The sequence below is a fragment of the Conger conger genome, chromosome 4, assembly GCF_963514075.1.
Source record: "Conger conger chromosome 4, fConCon1.1, whole genome shotgun sequence".
In the NCBI taxonomy this organism is placed as follows: domain Eukaryota; kingdom Metazoa; phylum Chordata; class Actinopteri; order Anguilliformes; family Congridae; genus Conger; species Conger conger.
In genome coordinates, this window is record NC_083763.1 from 15,616,211 (window position 1) to 15,632,665 (window position 16,455).

Here is a 16,455-nt window from a genome sequence, read left to right on the forward strand (position 1 = left end):
CATTAATATGATTATATGTACAACAAAGTGCAAAACTAACACTGAAGCCCATGCCTTTTTAACACTCACCTGTTACGGTGCTCAAGTCAGTATAACAAGAATATTTTATTTATTTTTTCTTCCTAATGTAATCACCTGTTTATGCCATGGATTTGGACAGTGTAAATTAGAATGAGTGCACAATTTAAGCCAACCTGCTTCTAAGTATTAACAAGTAGGTACAAATAATATATGATGCTGGAAAGGCCTGGATCACATAATGGCTTATTCTGCAGTGTTGAATGCAGAATAATAGCAGCATTGTTTTCTAGTTCAGTTTCCAAACATTGTCCGTTTATTCCGCTATTATAGATGTACACATTAAATATTGAGACATTATCCATAAACTACATATTCTAGTTCCACAACTGTTTTTTTAAATATACATTAACCTTGAATAATAGGTTAAACTCAAAAGTTACGGACACAATTCCATATAAAATGGTAGATCTAAACAAAACAACAAAGTAGTACATTAACAGTGATAGTTAATAACACAAAATCTGTCTTACTATGCAGTTAAATCTCGCAAAATCACCACTTATTGGAGATTTGGATGTCAGAAATGCAGACTGAGCCCGAAGACAGTGATGGGTAGGTGTTGCCCCCTGCTGAAAAAAGTGTGCATCAACAGCTAACATACTTCAGACTGTAGCAGATGTGCTGGCAGAACAGTCTCAGTCACCATGGATACAATCCAATAAATACATTGCCTGCCTTGCTACTGGTAACATGTGCAGCCTTCCATGAAGTTACATTATTGCTGGAAACAGTAATGTTGATGACAGTACTTCAGCAAAAAAAAAAAAACATGAAATTGGGCTGGGCAATGAAGAAACCGGGAGAGTATGAATAGGCATAACTCTTCCAGAATCACTACGGGAATTCGCCTGGCTACAGGCTGGTGTATTTGCGTCAAATATTTCAGTGTTTCAGCTAGGCCATTAATCATGCAGTTACAGTAGGTCATATGTTTCAAAGAGTAACTACACATTGATTGATGGGTTTCATACATCTTTCCAGATGATGATGATTATGGTTGTAATAAAAAAATGGTTAAAGAAAAGAATCTGCACAGATTTGGAAAAACCAACAGCTTCACAAAATACAAAATAGACACTGATCACACCCAGATTCTGTTTGACATATCCATTTCACTTACATATAACACTATGATAGGGGTTTATAATACATATAATACATGATTATTAAAATACAAGGATATATAATCAAAATGAGTATATTTTGTAGTAATGGAAATAAATGATTACCATGTTTTACATGTCCTTATGGGGACAGTATTTGGCATGTTGTTCCAATAATTTTCAATCAAATGTCTCGACAAGATTTGTGGCAGATTTGACAAATAATGAATAAATATTAAATAAAATATAAAAAAGAAGCTTAATGTCAAAAAATATATAATTCATGAGGGATTAACACATTTTTATTTCAACATATTTTATATTTACATTTGTTTTATTTTATCCTCAAGCACCTATATTATTACACACATTCCATGTAACATAACTTAAAACATAATAATTATTGTGTGTGGTATTTTCATGTTCTGGCCTGTTAGCTGCCAGTTTGTTTATTACTAACAAACATTGAAAATAATGAGTGAATGTGTATATATGCAATGTACATGCAGTCACATATCTGTGTGTACATACAAATACACATTATACATAAATAAAATTACTTAGAAAATGGTAGTTGAGCAGATAAATCTCTGAGAAATGGCATAATTTATTTGGGGTACAGTAATTTGAGCAAAAATGATATAAATAATTAACCATATAATGTCAAAATATACACAGGAAAAATGGCAAACTCACTGTTGAACTCTTCTAATCTATTGCAGCACCACTGAAGAGTTGCCATTGGTAGGCACCTCCAACATCAAATGAAACAAATCCAAAAGATGCAACATATAAATGTTAACATAACAGTCATATAAATAGTCTGTAATGAAATAATTGACCAAATTCAAATAAGTACTCTTACAACAGAACATATCTTGATGTAACCAGTACATACAACGTGAAATAAATTCTTAAACACAAGTACCTTTAATATACTTGAAGGCAAAACATATAGGAGGTAGAGCACCATCTGATAAGATGTACATGTCCAGAGTGGACAACAGGTTGAAAAAAAAACATATCAAAAACCTTTTGATTGAAATGCAATAATTCTATCACACAGAATCCACAAGCTATTGCACTTTTAGTAACATTTGTATAGACAGTGCTATTGTGTGGGAGCCTGTGGGCTGTGGAGGGTCCTTGTGCGGTTCATTGAGCACTCTTTCCAGAACGCAATGACCCCCAAGCACCATTTTGATTACAGAAGGATATGCTTTTTATACATATTGATATACTGTTGTCCTGTACTTCATTGAGCTGGCTTTATCCCCTACAGACTGTGTTCTTCCGGAGAAGTCCTTTACTTGTCTTAGGAGGGTACTGCTCATGGACATGCTCAGTAAAATTCTCCCCTTAATAAGGGATACAAAAAGACAAAATGCTTTATTAAAAGGTGTTCTCTCTTTCAGGAGCATTTCATTTGGCTGATTGTTGTTGGCTTTTAAGGCTTGTGGGGGAGCAGGGCGGCTTCACACAAAGCAGACGGGCCCCACTTCCAGGCGGAGCTTCTGGCCCTGCCTGAGGTCAAATGGCTCCTGAAAGTCCACGATGGGGAGCTGATGACTGTCCTGAGTTTGAAAGAAGAAGCGCGACTGATGCCAGCTGCCATCTTGAATCTTGACAGGGAGAAAGCACAAGGTGTCAAGTGACAGAAAAAGGACTTTACAGTGGTGTTCAAAGCTCACCCCAAGATAAAGACTTGATTATTACCTTGCACTCATCTAGTAGTACATGTGGTTCAAGTAATGTGTCCATCTCAAACATCTGTCCATTCCACCCCTTGAAGCGAATGGATTTCTTCTGGCGTCTTGCATTCGTGGCATTCAAAACGGGAGCGTTTAGACAGTGAACTGTAATGGTATGTATGGCCTCGGTGCTCAGCAAGTGAAGAAATTTCATCTGGACTTTTCCGATGCCAAACTCCATCTGTCGTTTTAGTAGAGATATGACAATTGTAATTTAGTGAGCAGAGGCTTTTGTCACACTCAAACACAAGGGCCTTTTTTTTGTTTTCACTAAGCTGCCATTTTGACTCTGCTTCATTGTATGTATTTGGAACAAAACACTTCCTATAACCAAAACAAAGCTAATGTATCATGTGGTCAAACTCACAGATGGATTATCCATGGATTTATTGATTATTTAAATGCTGTCAAATGTGGGTAATTTCATTGTTTATACAGTAGATGTACAGTACAGTACAGTTTTGTCTGTCTGGAGAATGGAAGGTAAAGACATGATGCAATGCTAATTAGAATTTTTCAAAATGGAACTTGGTGAAATGCCTTCTTTAAAGCCAAATCTACCATTTACTATAAGCACTGTGTTATGTCACATTGCATTGTTACAGTCCATTGAGCTGAGGGCAGCAACACCCTTTGTAGTTAAAGAGTGAAAAAGGAGATTTTTGGTTCCATATATAATCTACAGTACGTGACTCTGTATGATCGTGAAGAAAAATGTTCAGTCAAATGCATAAAATATCTGGGTTGGCAGAGAAGGGAACGTAAATAAATAAGTACTCAAATATTCTTAATAATGTACAGTGAATAGTGAAAATACTTATTGTGGCTACACTGGGGCTTGACCCACCAACCACCCAGGTCCTAGGCAAGCACTTTAGCCACGAGGCTATAGATTTGTGCTGTTGGTGTAGAGCTAGTTCATGAAGGCTCTCAGGACTGAAGACAATACCTTGTCGGTTGCAGCTGGGTAGATGCATGTTTGGCCCCCCGCAGTGAAGTTGCAGAAGACCTTAAAGGCATCAGATGCACACCCAAGATTGGGATCTATCCAAAACACTCCTACACAGCCCCAGAATAAACAATCACAAAGGTTAGCATGTGAACACAAAATCCAGTTCTCCACAGCAAATGCTATACTGTACATGTGAAATAGCAATGAGAGGTCAGAGGAGAGGCACATTGCTCTTACCATCTGGCAGCTTCTGCTGACAGTCCAGCAGGTCTTTACAGAAACGCGCCGGGTTATCTCGGGTGCCCATGGGTTTTTTGAAGCTCTCAATCACATTGCTCAGGTAGCGCAGAGTTTGTAATATCTCTGCATTCTGGTCAGACATGCCCATCTCTGCGTTCTGGTAGTTCTGTTTTAGTCCATTAGTATATAGGGCAAGCAGGCGACAAACCAAGCAGCATACATTCAGCAGGTATTGCCATGACGCAGCAATGCCCACAAATGAACACATCCACATGCAGCCATTTAAATTCCATGTGACAGTTATGATTAGAATGTTAGAATGTAGAATGTTAGTTTTTAATTTAGTTACCCAGAGAAACCCATTAGGAAAAGACAGTACACATTGAGCAGTTTGGCGGTTGATTAGGTAATATGTATTTACATATTAGCACAAGTAGGCAGGAGTTAGAATTATTATTGTACATGGTTAATGTTTGTAGAATCAATATTGCACATGGTTATTGTTTACCCACATATTTGTGAACCAAGTGGTGTTACGTGCAAAGGAGAAAGAAGACAAAGATTTAATTAACATATTTCTAGAGACATTGTTTTATAAAATCTTTTTGTTGCAAAATTATCTGTAGCTTCAATTTCAGATCATTTTTTCACAGAGAAGATTAGTTCAGTACAAAGTCTAAATTACATGTAAATCACAGCTGATCAAGCCTCAGTGTGGGTTCACACCGTGCACTTGGGCTAATTTTTGTTCCCCAGATGCCTGTACATGAGAGCACAGTGGACTCACCTCCACCCGCAGTGCAGCATTGGACTCAATCAAGGCCTGAATAGCTGCATTAATGCTCACTCGTCTCTGTGGGGAGAAGTTCAATCAGGAATAGTATTTCATAAAGGACATACTGTAAAATGGCAGATGCCTATATCTACAAATTGGGGCATTCTCGCTAAGGGGAAATTCATTCACTGTAAATAAAGTACAAATGTACATTTACAGTGTTTTTTTCAGCATTAATTTTGTTTTGTTGCTCAGGTTGGTTTAGAAATTGTGGAAGAATTGAGAAGGAAGCAACAAGCTGACAAATCAACTCTAGCCTTAAACTGACACCCAGCTTTCCTCATTCCTCTGGAAGCCGAATGCGTACTTGGCGAAGCACCAAGCTGTGGGAATGGAGAAATGCTTCAGGCCGTCAGCAGGTTTCTGAGTCAGCCATAAGGTAAACCCTCAGCAAGCATGCTCCTGCCCTCCTGAAGGCTCTTTTCCACAAATCAGCCACTCCTGCTTTCCACTACCACACCTTTTTTGTGTAAATCTCTTTTCCTGCTCCTCTGGTAATGAGGTCAACCCAGCCCCTGCTCCCTACCACACACCTACTGCTTCTGGGAAGAGCTCAGCCAAGCTTACTCACAACAGCCATGCCTCTGTCAGAGGAGGGCATGCACAACAATCATCTCTAATCACCTCTGAAACCATAACTAAAAAAAGATTTCATCAAATGTTCCTACCAAGGGACCTTGAGCGCCTGGATGACCCTGGGGAAAAAAAGAAAAGTGGTCTGAGATATGGGGGGTAAAGAAACTGCAACAAGATACACAGTCATTTAATGGTCCAAGACCATCTTCTATTCACTGCCGCTTCTGTTTACCACGAGTGAACACAAGCATGGCCATGGGACAGAAGAATTAGAATCTGAAATGAACACTCACTGGAGGTCCTGGATTCCCTTGGGGGCCTTGGGGTCCCTGTGAAAACACAAAAACAGGTGCAGGGTTATCAATGACCACTGAAGCCATAGCATGATGGATGGAACTGACTGCATTGTTGGGGGGGACTGGGGTATTGTAACTACAAATAATTCTCCACAGTATTTTGACTCATTTTCAGTATGCAGAGCCTGCGCCATGCTATGCAATGGTCATGCTATAGCTTTAGAGTCGGAAAGAGCAGGGCCTCTCCTAGACTAGAAAGCCTGACTGCAGTCAGCTGGGCAGCTGGTTCTCATTGGACAACAAGGGAAGCGTGTTGTCTGTATGAGCCACCAGGGGGCTTAGAAGTCTCCCGGAATCTTAAAACTGTTTACACAGCAGAATGGAAACCACAATCCAGCATGCAGCACCCTCACACATCGCACAAAGCAAACATTCACACAGACGTTTCATTGTCACAGTTCATGAAGGTGAAACTGCTGCCCTATAAAGCTGTGCATGCAAGTTATTAGTTTGAGCAACTTTACCAAAATGAAGGGAGTTATTTCCTAAAATCATAGATTTATTCATCTGTTGGTGTTAGCTAAATAATTTTTTTTATCAAAAGGTTAGTTGTTCATGCTAGTGTGGGTTCTTTTGGTTAATTACAGCAGGTCATGGGGAAAATGATCTAATACTTGCTCATTCAATGCTGTAATTTTGTACATTGTAACTTTGTATTTAATGATATGTTCAGTTATAGCTACATACTCAACACCTTAAAACTCTTGTTATTAGCTTCTCAGGTTTTCATCTAACCTTCCTCGTCATATGCTTTGTATGCTGTATGCATGCATAGATTAATATTAAAATTGTATTAATAATAAAAATATGCGTAAATATTCTTACCATTTCCCCACTGCTTCCGACTGGGCCTCTGGGCCCCTGTGAAGAAATAGAGACTTTGTCTTGAAAAGTATCTCCACCAAATTAACAGGCCCCGATGTTTACTCCCAGGGGCTGGGTTAACATGTATCTGTATATCAAAACTGAGCATATTGGGAAAATGAAGCCAGCTTCAAGGCAAAACAGTGAAGAGTGTGTCATTTGCATACTCCCATACAAATGATTACAACCACTTGTTCAGTCTGATTTCCAGCCAATGTGAGATGAGTTACAGCAACCACACTATAAATGTCCATACAGAAAATTGTCTGAGCAAGCAAAACTATTTTTTATGTAATAGGATATGTTCACTAATGGCAGAGTGGGCGTAGAAGAAACATTCCACTGGGCTTTCACAAAATATGTTGACACTGGCCTATTTAAGTAATTAATCATAATTTTGGGTGATGCAAATATACCAATGGACTGTGTGGCTTTGGCTTTACAAAAACCTTATTCACAAAGCAGAGAGACTACTCTGTTCTTATAATAATAATTCAACCTAATATTCAAACAATGAAACATAGTATGACATACAGGTCTTCCCATTGGACCAATCATCCCAGCCGGACCAACAGGACCAGTGAATCCCTGGAACAGAGAGAGAAGGTATGGTCAGAGCACAATTCTGTTTGGCCTGTCCATATAAGGGGGATTTGTGTCATTAAACTTACCATACTCCCAACAGGACCTTTAGGACCAGGTATCCCAGGCATGCCTATGTTCCCATGTGGACCCTGCATCAGACAAAGCAAACACTTTGTGACTTGATGACTAGAACATATTGAAAAAGGCAGAACCAGCATAATGGCTGGTCTATTCGGCTTAACTGCAGCTCCCATGATTTCAGAATCCTCTGTATTTACGACGTGTCTTATGAATGCTTCACCCAAAGACAGTCATACCTTTGGGCCTGGAAATCCTTGGAAGCCAAGCATTCCTTGGTTCCCTGCTTCGCCCTGAAGAAAAAAACATTAATAAAATCAAAAAGTCAGTTTGACGTCCCCTTTAGGTAGGAAAAAAACCGACATAAACTGGATGAGCAAAAAAAAGAAAAGAAAAGAAAAACTTGTTCTTTTTGTCTATGCGGTGTGAAAGTTCTTAATGGCTTGTATTGCACCCTACAGTTTAACCTTTTGCAAGCTAACCTGAGTCAGAAGCCACAAAGGGCCACAGTGAGGCTCCAATGTCTGGCCTCTCTGTCTGCAGCTGCAGGAGACTCTCTGTGTCCACACAGCCATTATTACAGTCCTCCCTTATAGACTGTTTTGCTAAAGGGGGCTCATAGAAAACAAATACCTCAATGAAAAGAGTAAAATAATATTACCCAGGTCTACAATTTTGTAGGACATCTTAGCAGCGGTTATGTAAGAAAATTGAGCACCTCATTCTGCTACCCAATTCACTCTTTGTTACATAAGAGGCCCTTGCCAAATGGAATATTTCCATTCCTCCACCATCCAGATCATTTGTAACTTGACTCTGGTGAGGGGAAAATGGACAGGAACCACACGTCTCATCACACCGCAGTCTGGCTACTTCACAAGTTCTCTGCCTATATTTAGAGTTTTTATAATATAAAAAGCACATTCCGGGACCTCATTTTGTGGAGCTTAATACTGAAGCAAACGGAGAGTTGGGGGGAGGTGTTTCATAACGGCTCTGATACAGTCTCAAGATCTTCGACTCTCTTTTCCCGTTGACAACTACTGTTGTTATCATCCTAGACCAAGACATGCGGTATAGTGCTGTCAACTGTAAGGCTTGACACTGAACTCCTTACTATCTCAGCATATTCACTGGACACAGGCATTCTGTGTTGAATATGATTGATTTCCCGATAAATTCTATTAAGTGATATTCCTGTTTTCCAGACATCACAGGCATTCTTAAAGTGTTTGCAAAACAGAAAAGCACAGTTTGAACAAAATGGAACCCACCAGTGCTCCCTTGTTGCCTGTTTCTCCTTTTCTGCCCTGGTCTCCCTGTGTCCCCTCGAGCCCTTTTCTTCCTGCGGGCCCCTTCTCCCCTGGCAGGCCCGGGTCACCCTGTGAGCACACACAGAACACATCATGATTCACTGGTACACTGATTACTGCAATCAAAATGGCTGCACTGCACTGTTCCACTTGACTCCATGGAAACTCAGATGATGCATGTGACAAACTACACAAGAGAGGCGCCACGGTACCGTATTGTACCTTTTGTCCCCGTAGTCCCATTTCTCCAATCATTCCAGGAAGTCCAAGGTTCCCCCGGGCACCTGGAAGCCCAGCGCGCCCTTCTTGTCCTGCAGTGCCTCGGTGACCCTGAATGAATGAAGAGCACTCTGAGGAGTGAAGCCAGGATTCTTTCACCACTGTCTACAGCATCTGGCCTGTAGTCTTTTTGCTGTCTTTTTGCTATGCTTTTTTGCAGTAATCTTTTTGCTATATATCTGAGTCTGTGAACCAATTTGCAATTGGTTCAATAGGAGTATATCAACTATCTGTCCCAAGAATCAGAACCCATGTTGCAGACACTATGATGACATACCGCAAAAGATCCATTGATCTCTAGTTCTAGTAGCAGTTGGAACTCCTGTCCTGGGCATATGTTTTATAGATAACACTGTTATTTAATCGAACATCTGAAAAACTGTATTCTATTCAATTAGCAAATCTTTTTATTGCTGCTAAAGTAAAATAAATGGTAACGTAACTGAAACAGCGACACCACGCTCATACTTCCTCTGTTCCTGGCACAGTGTTCAGAACTCACAGTAGCGTTAAAAACCAGGAAGTGGTCTGAAATGACAGTATTTTGGGTTTGTTGCTCAGACTACTATCCCCTTCCAACTGTGTCCAACTGGCATGGATGTGTGAAAGATTTTGGGCCAGTGAAATCACTCAGCATGTGGGAAACTTTGGCGGCAGGCAGAGTCACAGGCGCCCAGAGCAGCACACCCAATCAAGTGTAGATGAGACAGCAGATCATGGCTCTCCATCACAGTGATTACTGCGTGAACACTGGCCACTCTCCAACTTCACAACCTCTCACAGGACCAACTGTTTCCGGAATGGTCCAATGCAGAGGATTTGCAGTCAGCATTCATTGGTCAATTTACTGGGCCTGCTTATGTAACACAGGAATTTTTGCATAATAAAAGCATTTCTATTTGATACTGAGCAAGTGGAACATATATGCACTTTCATGTAATCAATCAAAACTTTTCATTACATTACATTATTGGCATTTGGCAGACACTCTTATCCAGAGCGACGTACAACAAAGTGCATACCCATAACCAGGGCTAAGTGCGCAGAAAGACCCTTGAGGGAAGTACAATTTCAATTGCTACCCGTACAACAAAGATAACAAAGATTTTTTTTATTTTTTTTAAACAACAAATGAACAAACAACAAAGCAAAAGTGACCAAACTTAACTATCCAAATACTGCTTACCTAGCCAACTAAAAATACCAAAACACAAAGTAAATCACAAAGACAACAATTAAGGATCACAGGGAGGTAGGGAGGGATGGGGAGAGGTGCTGCTTGAAGAGGTGCGTCTTCAGTTTGCGTTTGAAGGTGGGGAGAGATTGTACAGTTCTGACATCAATGGGAAGTTCATTCCACCACCGTGGAGCCAGAACAGACAATAGTCATGAGCGAGCGTCCAAGGAAATAAAGCAAGTAAATTCAAGAGAACACGTAATCTTGTCTCGTTAACCAAATTCCATAACGCGTTTATTGTGTTCATCACAGTGATTCACAAACACTTACAATTATGGCCTATTCCATACTAGAAAATGTAGCCAATGTGACTGTAAATGTGAAGCATAAAGTATGTCAGTCCATTAAGATAAATGTGGGCCCTTGTGAGAACTGCTAATGTGCAAGAACTCCATGTTTACCAATAGCAGTTTCCATAATCACCTTTTGGGCAAGGCTTTTACAGAGCTTCCAAGAGGAACCACTTTCAGGATCTTCTCGCAGATACACTGAGGGAAAGAGGCCAGACTTCTGGGCCAGAGGAATGCTATTTTGTCTGAGGGAATGAGAGCTGACCCCTATCAATCTCCTACTCCCTGAGCCTGTTTATTTGCTCAAATGACTGGTGCCTCAAAGGACAGCTGAAGTCCTGAGAGCCCATGGGAGGCAGGTGCCAACACAAACACCTGACGGTGCACGGTTTCGTCTAGCTGGAGAGGATATTTCCGTTTCTCTATCCGCCGATGAATAAGAAGAAGCCAAAGAATAACATTCTTGTAAGTCTGCCGTACAGTATTTCTAAAACCAGCAAAATAATATTCCCTCTGAAAAACGTGTGTAAACTCTGTATGTTTCCTGTAAGGACTACCATGACTATGGGCAACTGTGAGCACAAATGTCACATTAGAGAAATACACAAATTATAGATTCTATACTGCCTACAGAGACAGGAAACCTTTCTTTCTAACCTGGCTTCAGAATCTCTGATCGTGCCAAGATCAACTAACTCCCATTGATCTCATTTTCTGCAGTATAATAGCGAGCTAGTTTAATAGATGACCACCAAAATAGTGTAGACAGTCACTAACCGGTTAACACATTCTCCATATATTAAGCACTAATACAGAATGGCGAAGGGTGTATGTGGCAAACTTAGTCTGGCTTACTGTAAAAATGACTGCTTCATTCTCCCTTCTGCCTCCCTTCTATTCATTACATATTGTTATATGATTTTTGAAAGACTAATTACTTTTTGAAGCCTCTGTCTTTTTTATACTGTATCTTTGAACACTCAATAAATCACACTGCTTCTAAAGCTCAGAAGAAAACCGTGCAGTGAATCCAATCTGCTCTCTGCATATGTTCAGATTCCCTCGCTGTACATAAATGACACGTAAGCAAATTCAAAGCAGATTTGAATTAGCCACTCCAGAGAAAAAAAGTAACTGAATGCATAAATCTGTACTGTAAAAAAGTATGAAAGTATGAAAAGTTATTCAGGGATGCACAAGTGGAAATAATGGCCAAAGAAAAAACACCCATTATATTGCAGGCTGGATGGCAGTCACACTAAATGCCATATTGACAGAAATAGACAGGAAGCTGTCTCTTAGGTACAGAACAGAAAGCCGGGACAACATCGTCAGACAAGCGGACATCGTTGTGGTCAAGATTGAGGATGTAACAAGTGGAACATTTGCTCCTACTCCTGTCGGGAGGGAAGGGGATGGTGTGATTTAACAACGCAGTCAGCATGCCGTGGAGAGCTGTTTTACGAGGCACGCCATCTTGACAGGGACATTCAGTCACATTGGGGTACACAAGCAATGTTTCCCTGCCAACCAGTGACTCTGTGGTCTCCAGGGATACCAGCATCACCCACTTATTTCCCAGCCTTCAAATGTATAATTCATATTAGTCTCAGTTTTAAAACCTGTATTATAAGCAAAGGTAGATTTGCTCCAAAGGTGAAAAACTTTGTTGCTGTAATGGGACATAAAGGGAATTTTCCATTTTTCCTCTGTTAAGCACTCGGCTTGCAAACTAGCTGGTTAGGTCATTCGGCCAAATTCTTTCTGACAGAAGGTTTTTCTGCTGTTTTGCCCCCTCTCAGGAGCAATCCTTTGACTGATTTTCCCCTATTGTCAAGAAAGCGTTAACTGTAGTATATTATCCAATTCCAGATCATATTTGGAGGAATATGGATTTGTCTCTGGTTCGTTCTCTTGTTCGTTTGTTCCTTCTTTCATTCGGTCGTTCGTTCATCTGTTCATTCCCTTGTTCAATCCTTCATTAATTTGTTTGTTCGATCCTTTGTCTGTTCATCTGTTCATTCATTTGTTCACCTTACTGTAGTATTATGTGTCCACCACAAGGCCATTATAAGGTTTGACTTGCGCAGATTATCGCGAACATCATTGGGCTGAATGACCAGTTCTTGTCAACTACAGTAGGTAGCTGCCCTTATTAGCTAAAAAATAGGTTGTGTATGTCTGCTATGATAGCTGGTTACTGCTGCTTATATTTTTTGGAAGATTCTACAAGCTTATTTCCTCCCTGGGCAGAGAGCTCAAGCCTAAATCCAAAAGACTCCTAGACTTTCTGAAGACTTGAGATGTCTGACAAAAATAAAATTGACAATTAATTGATGTGTTTGTGAGTATGCATGCTGATGTTACAGAATTGCGCAATGCTTCCTTCCAGTCTAGCATTGGCTAACTATAGGCAAGTTACTGACTTTCACTAAATACAAACATGAGTAATGCCAGTTAAATAGCTAGCTAAATGGCTTGTGTAAAAAATGACTACTAAAGGAGATGTTTTATGAATTATTATATGGTGGTTTTCTCAGCTAGCTCATTGCTATGACCACTAGCATTATCACACGGTAGTCTGCAAAGGCCATAATCATCTTAGGGGTGTATAGACAGGGTAGATGGTAAGATGATGGAAAGTTGATTACAGATTTTAGGTTTTCTTTGAACCTAAGCTTATTTCCCTTGATGTTCTCGACCCAGTGACAAAACTCAATGGATGATGTTATTCATGAATGCCTCACACCACCATCCTAGATTCATTGAGGACAAGATCCTTTGGGCCAGCTAACGATTCACCTTACAGTACCTAAGCACTGTGAATGATAATGTGTGTCCTTCCCTTGACCTGTGAACCACCACCTCAATGATTTTTACACTTGTTCATACCTGAACAGACTGCAGGCTTTCAACACATTTCCCAAGAAATTCCTGATACAAGGGCTGGCTGAGATAAAAAACCATTAAGAGTCTGCAAGTTACTCTTAAAAGTGCTGACTTCCTTCAGGTTTGTATTCCAGCATATATGTTAATCCTATTTTACAATATTTGTATCCAGTTTTCAGGTTTTTCACTGACTGTTATTGGAGCCATGAATAACTTTATTTTTTCATTTTTAATCTCCCAGATTAAATTACTACTGCACTGTATGACAACTTGATTTTGAATGGTGCTAAATACAATACATCTTGACTGATTTTCTGTATCAGAATGAATTTATGGATTATATTTATCAAGTATTTTAGCAACTCGCAGACACATGGAAAACTCTTCGGGACTGGGTTATTGGGGGCATATTCTCCAATATTTGAATGTAAACTAAAGAAACACACAAACAAAAAAATGTGTACCTACCACACGTCCAGATTTTCCAGGTAATCCTGATAATCCATGAGGACCTGGAGGACCCTCCTGGCCAGGGTACCCCTCAATACCTCTTGGTCCAGGTAAACCTGGGGTCCCCTAATATGAAAAGATCAAGAACAATGCATAGATTCCCATCAGCCACACTGCTATTGCAATTATCCTCCAGTAATTCCACCCAGCATAACATCTGGAGAACTAAGGAATTCCACACAATGCCTGTGAAACACTAACCTTTATCCTCGAATGAAAATAAAAGTTATATAACAGTAGCAGAAAAAAAACATTGACTGCATGCTGCAGTGCCACAAGCAAGGCAAGTCCAACCTACTCTGCACACCATGCTGTCGATGAATCTGGACTTCTCTCACGTACACATGTGCCCTTATTGATTTACTGTACTGAATTCTTACTTTCCCTCACTCCACACAGGGAATACATCCATCAATACGCACGTCCTGTATGCACTTTCATGTCCAGCCCAGGTGGCCTTACCACAGAGGCCTTCCTGGAAATACTCACTTCATTGCCGGGCTTGCCGGGTGGCCCCTTAGCACCTTTCTTTCCTGTTAGTCCCTGCACGCAAAAACATAAAAACATTCAGAATTTGCACCTGCAAAGAATGAAGTGAAAATCACAGTAAATATTTATTCCTGGAAAGGCAGTTTGGGGAATTCGCAGAGTGGAACATTGGGTGCGGCTCAGCTCACTGTGCTGCCGATTACATCAACCTCTGGCTTCCTTAATCATGAGTCCCAAAACCACTTTGGTGATGCTTATGATTTTATGGAAGCACATTTTTACGAAACGTAATTCTGATCACAATACTTATTGGCATTTGGCAACATGAGACCATGAGCCAAAAGAACAGAAATTGTACCACTATCCACTTACGGAAGTCACTGTAATTAAATCATTGTTTATAGTTACCACATGTAATAATGCACATATAAGTACGCTACCATTAAAAAGTTTGGAATGACTGTGAAATCTTTAACTTATTGAAAGAAATGTATACTTTTATACACCAAGGTACCATAAAATTGATCAAAAATATACAGCCAAGACATTGATAATGTTACAGCTACTATTATGGTTTAATATAACTCATTTTTAAATTCAATCTTCAGATATGATTTCAATTTTCAGCCCCATTTTCAGCAGCCATTGCTCATGTGTACTGCCAACACACTGTCCTACCTCATCCTTTTTTAATCATGTGCTAATTTGGTACTAAGGAAACCACTCTAATTATATCAATCACTAACGAAAAACTAAAAACGATTGTGTGGTTAAATTAAGCTAAAAATATCTTTCTTTCACTTGCAATGCTGTCTAGTACATTGGCATTTCTACAAAAGTTCAATTTTGGTTAAAAAAAATTGCCAAAAATATACATCGTTCTCTAGAAACTCAGTCAATTGCTGTTTTGAGAGATGAATGCTATTCCTTGCATGAGATTGAAAAGAAATATTTTGCAGTTAAAAAGAAGAGATACGGCCTAATGAAATGTTCACAGATACCTTTGAAGTCAGGAATCTTGGCATCACATTAATCTCAATGTGGGTGGCCAAACAAAATAATCCCCCCCTCCCCCAATATCAAAGCCATGGATAAGAGAGCCTTTCCGCCATAATTTGTTTCAGAGTGTGAATAACTTCAATACTTATTTGCAATTCATTTTCCCTGTTTTGAAATGTGTTGTTGCTAAGCAAAGCAAACAAAACATCACAACCCAAACAGATAGATGATATATCTGTGTGACTGCAATAACAAAATAGAGAAAGCAACTGTGTGCAACCTGGTTCTCCGAATAGTAAAAGGCTATTCAATTATAACTGGCAGACTGGCTTCACTGATTTTGCAATAAGGGCTCCCTCAGATTTGACAGGTTGGTTGCTAAATCTGAGTAATATCGAGGATAATCAGCAGGAACAGATTAATCTGCCAGTCTCTACATGGCTTTTTGCCAAAAACAAATTTGCATGGAAGGAAAGATTGTTGTGCAATGACTTCATTTCAGGAATGTGCCTACTGTTGGCACCTCTGGCAAGACTTCATTCTCTCACCTGAGTTCCCTTTTCTCCGCTTGGTCCCTGTTCTCCAGGGTCCCCTGGTATTCCCTGCACAACAAACATCAGGCACCATATCATTCATTCAGCATTGACACTTTCTTAGTACCAAATGGCAGGTATACTTTGATGAAGTACATTTGTGCTGGAATGCATCGGGCCAGCCATTTTGAAGGCCTAATGTTTTTATAAATAAGATGCCTTGGTTTCTGGACTATTTCTGCTCATGCTTTCTGTACTAAAATGGAAGAATGAAGTATATGGGCTGTGTTAAGACTTACAGGTAGTCCCTGCTGTCCAACAGCCCCTCGTGGTCCAGTGATGCCAATGTGACCCTAAAACAAAAACAGCAGTGTCTGTGATGTTATACAGAAACATAATTACCTGTTGTGAAGCTTTCTTTTATTTATTTTAATAAAAAGCAATTCCTACCAAATAGTTTCTGAGGGACATATTTCACACTTTTCACTACTATTG

General features: G+C 39.8%; 1 protein-coding gene across 1 annotated transcript in view; it reads right to left on the reverse strand.

Moving 5' to 3' along the window:
* Window positions 1–1,485: 1,485 nt before the first annotated feature.
* Window positions 1,486–16,455, reverse strand: part of LOC133125700 (collagen alpha-1(XXIV) chain) — a 94,030-nt gene continuing 79,060 nt past the window's right edge. The window contains exons 44-60 of the mRNA XM_061237221.1: window positions 16,260–16,313; window positions 15,976–16,029; window positions 14,429–14,482; window positions 13,898–14,005; window positions 8,957–9,064; window positions 8,696–8,803; window positions 7,661–7,714; window positions 7,430–7,492; window positions 7,293–7,346; window positions 6,720–6,755; window positions 5,832–5,867; window positions 5,631–5,657; window positions 4,915–4,980; window positions 4,125–4,293; window positions 3,885–3,994; window positions 2,901–3,116; window positions 1,486–2,806 (exon numbers count right to left, since the gene is read on the reverse strand). Of these exons, the coding sequence (XP_061093205.1) occupies window positions 2,660–2,806; window positions 2,901–3,116; window positions 3,885–3,994; window positions 4,125–4,293; window positions 4,915–4,980; window positions 5,631–5,657; window positions 5,832–5,867; window positions 6,720–6,755; window positions 7,293–7,346; window positions 7,430–7,492; window positions 7,661–7,714; window positions 8,696–8,803; window positions 8,957–9,064; window positions 13,898–14,005; window positions 14,429–14,482; window positions 15,976–16,029; window positions 16,260–16,313 (1,464 nt within the window). The 3' untranslated portion in view covers window positions 1,486–2,659. The remainder of the gene's footprint in view (window positions 2,807–2,900; window positions 3,117–3,884; window positions 3,995–4,124; window positions 4,294–4,914; window positions 4,981–5,630; window positions 5,658–5,831; window positions 5,868–6,719; window positions 6,756–7,292; window positions 7,347–7,429; window positions 7,493–7,660; window positions 7,715–8,695; window positions 8,804–8,956; window positions 9,065–13,897; window positions 14,006–14,428; window positions 14,483–15,975; window positions 16,030–16,259; window positions 16,314–16,455) is intronic.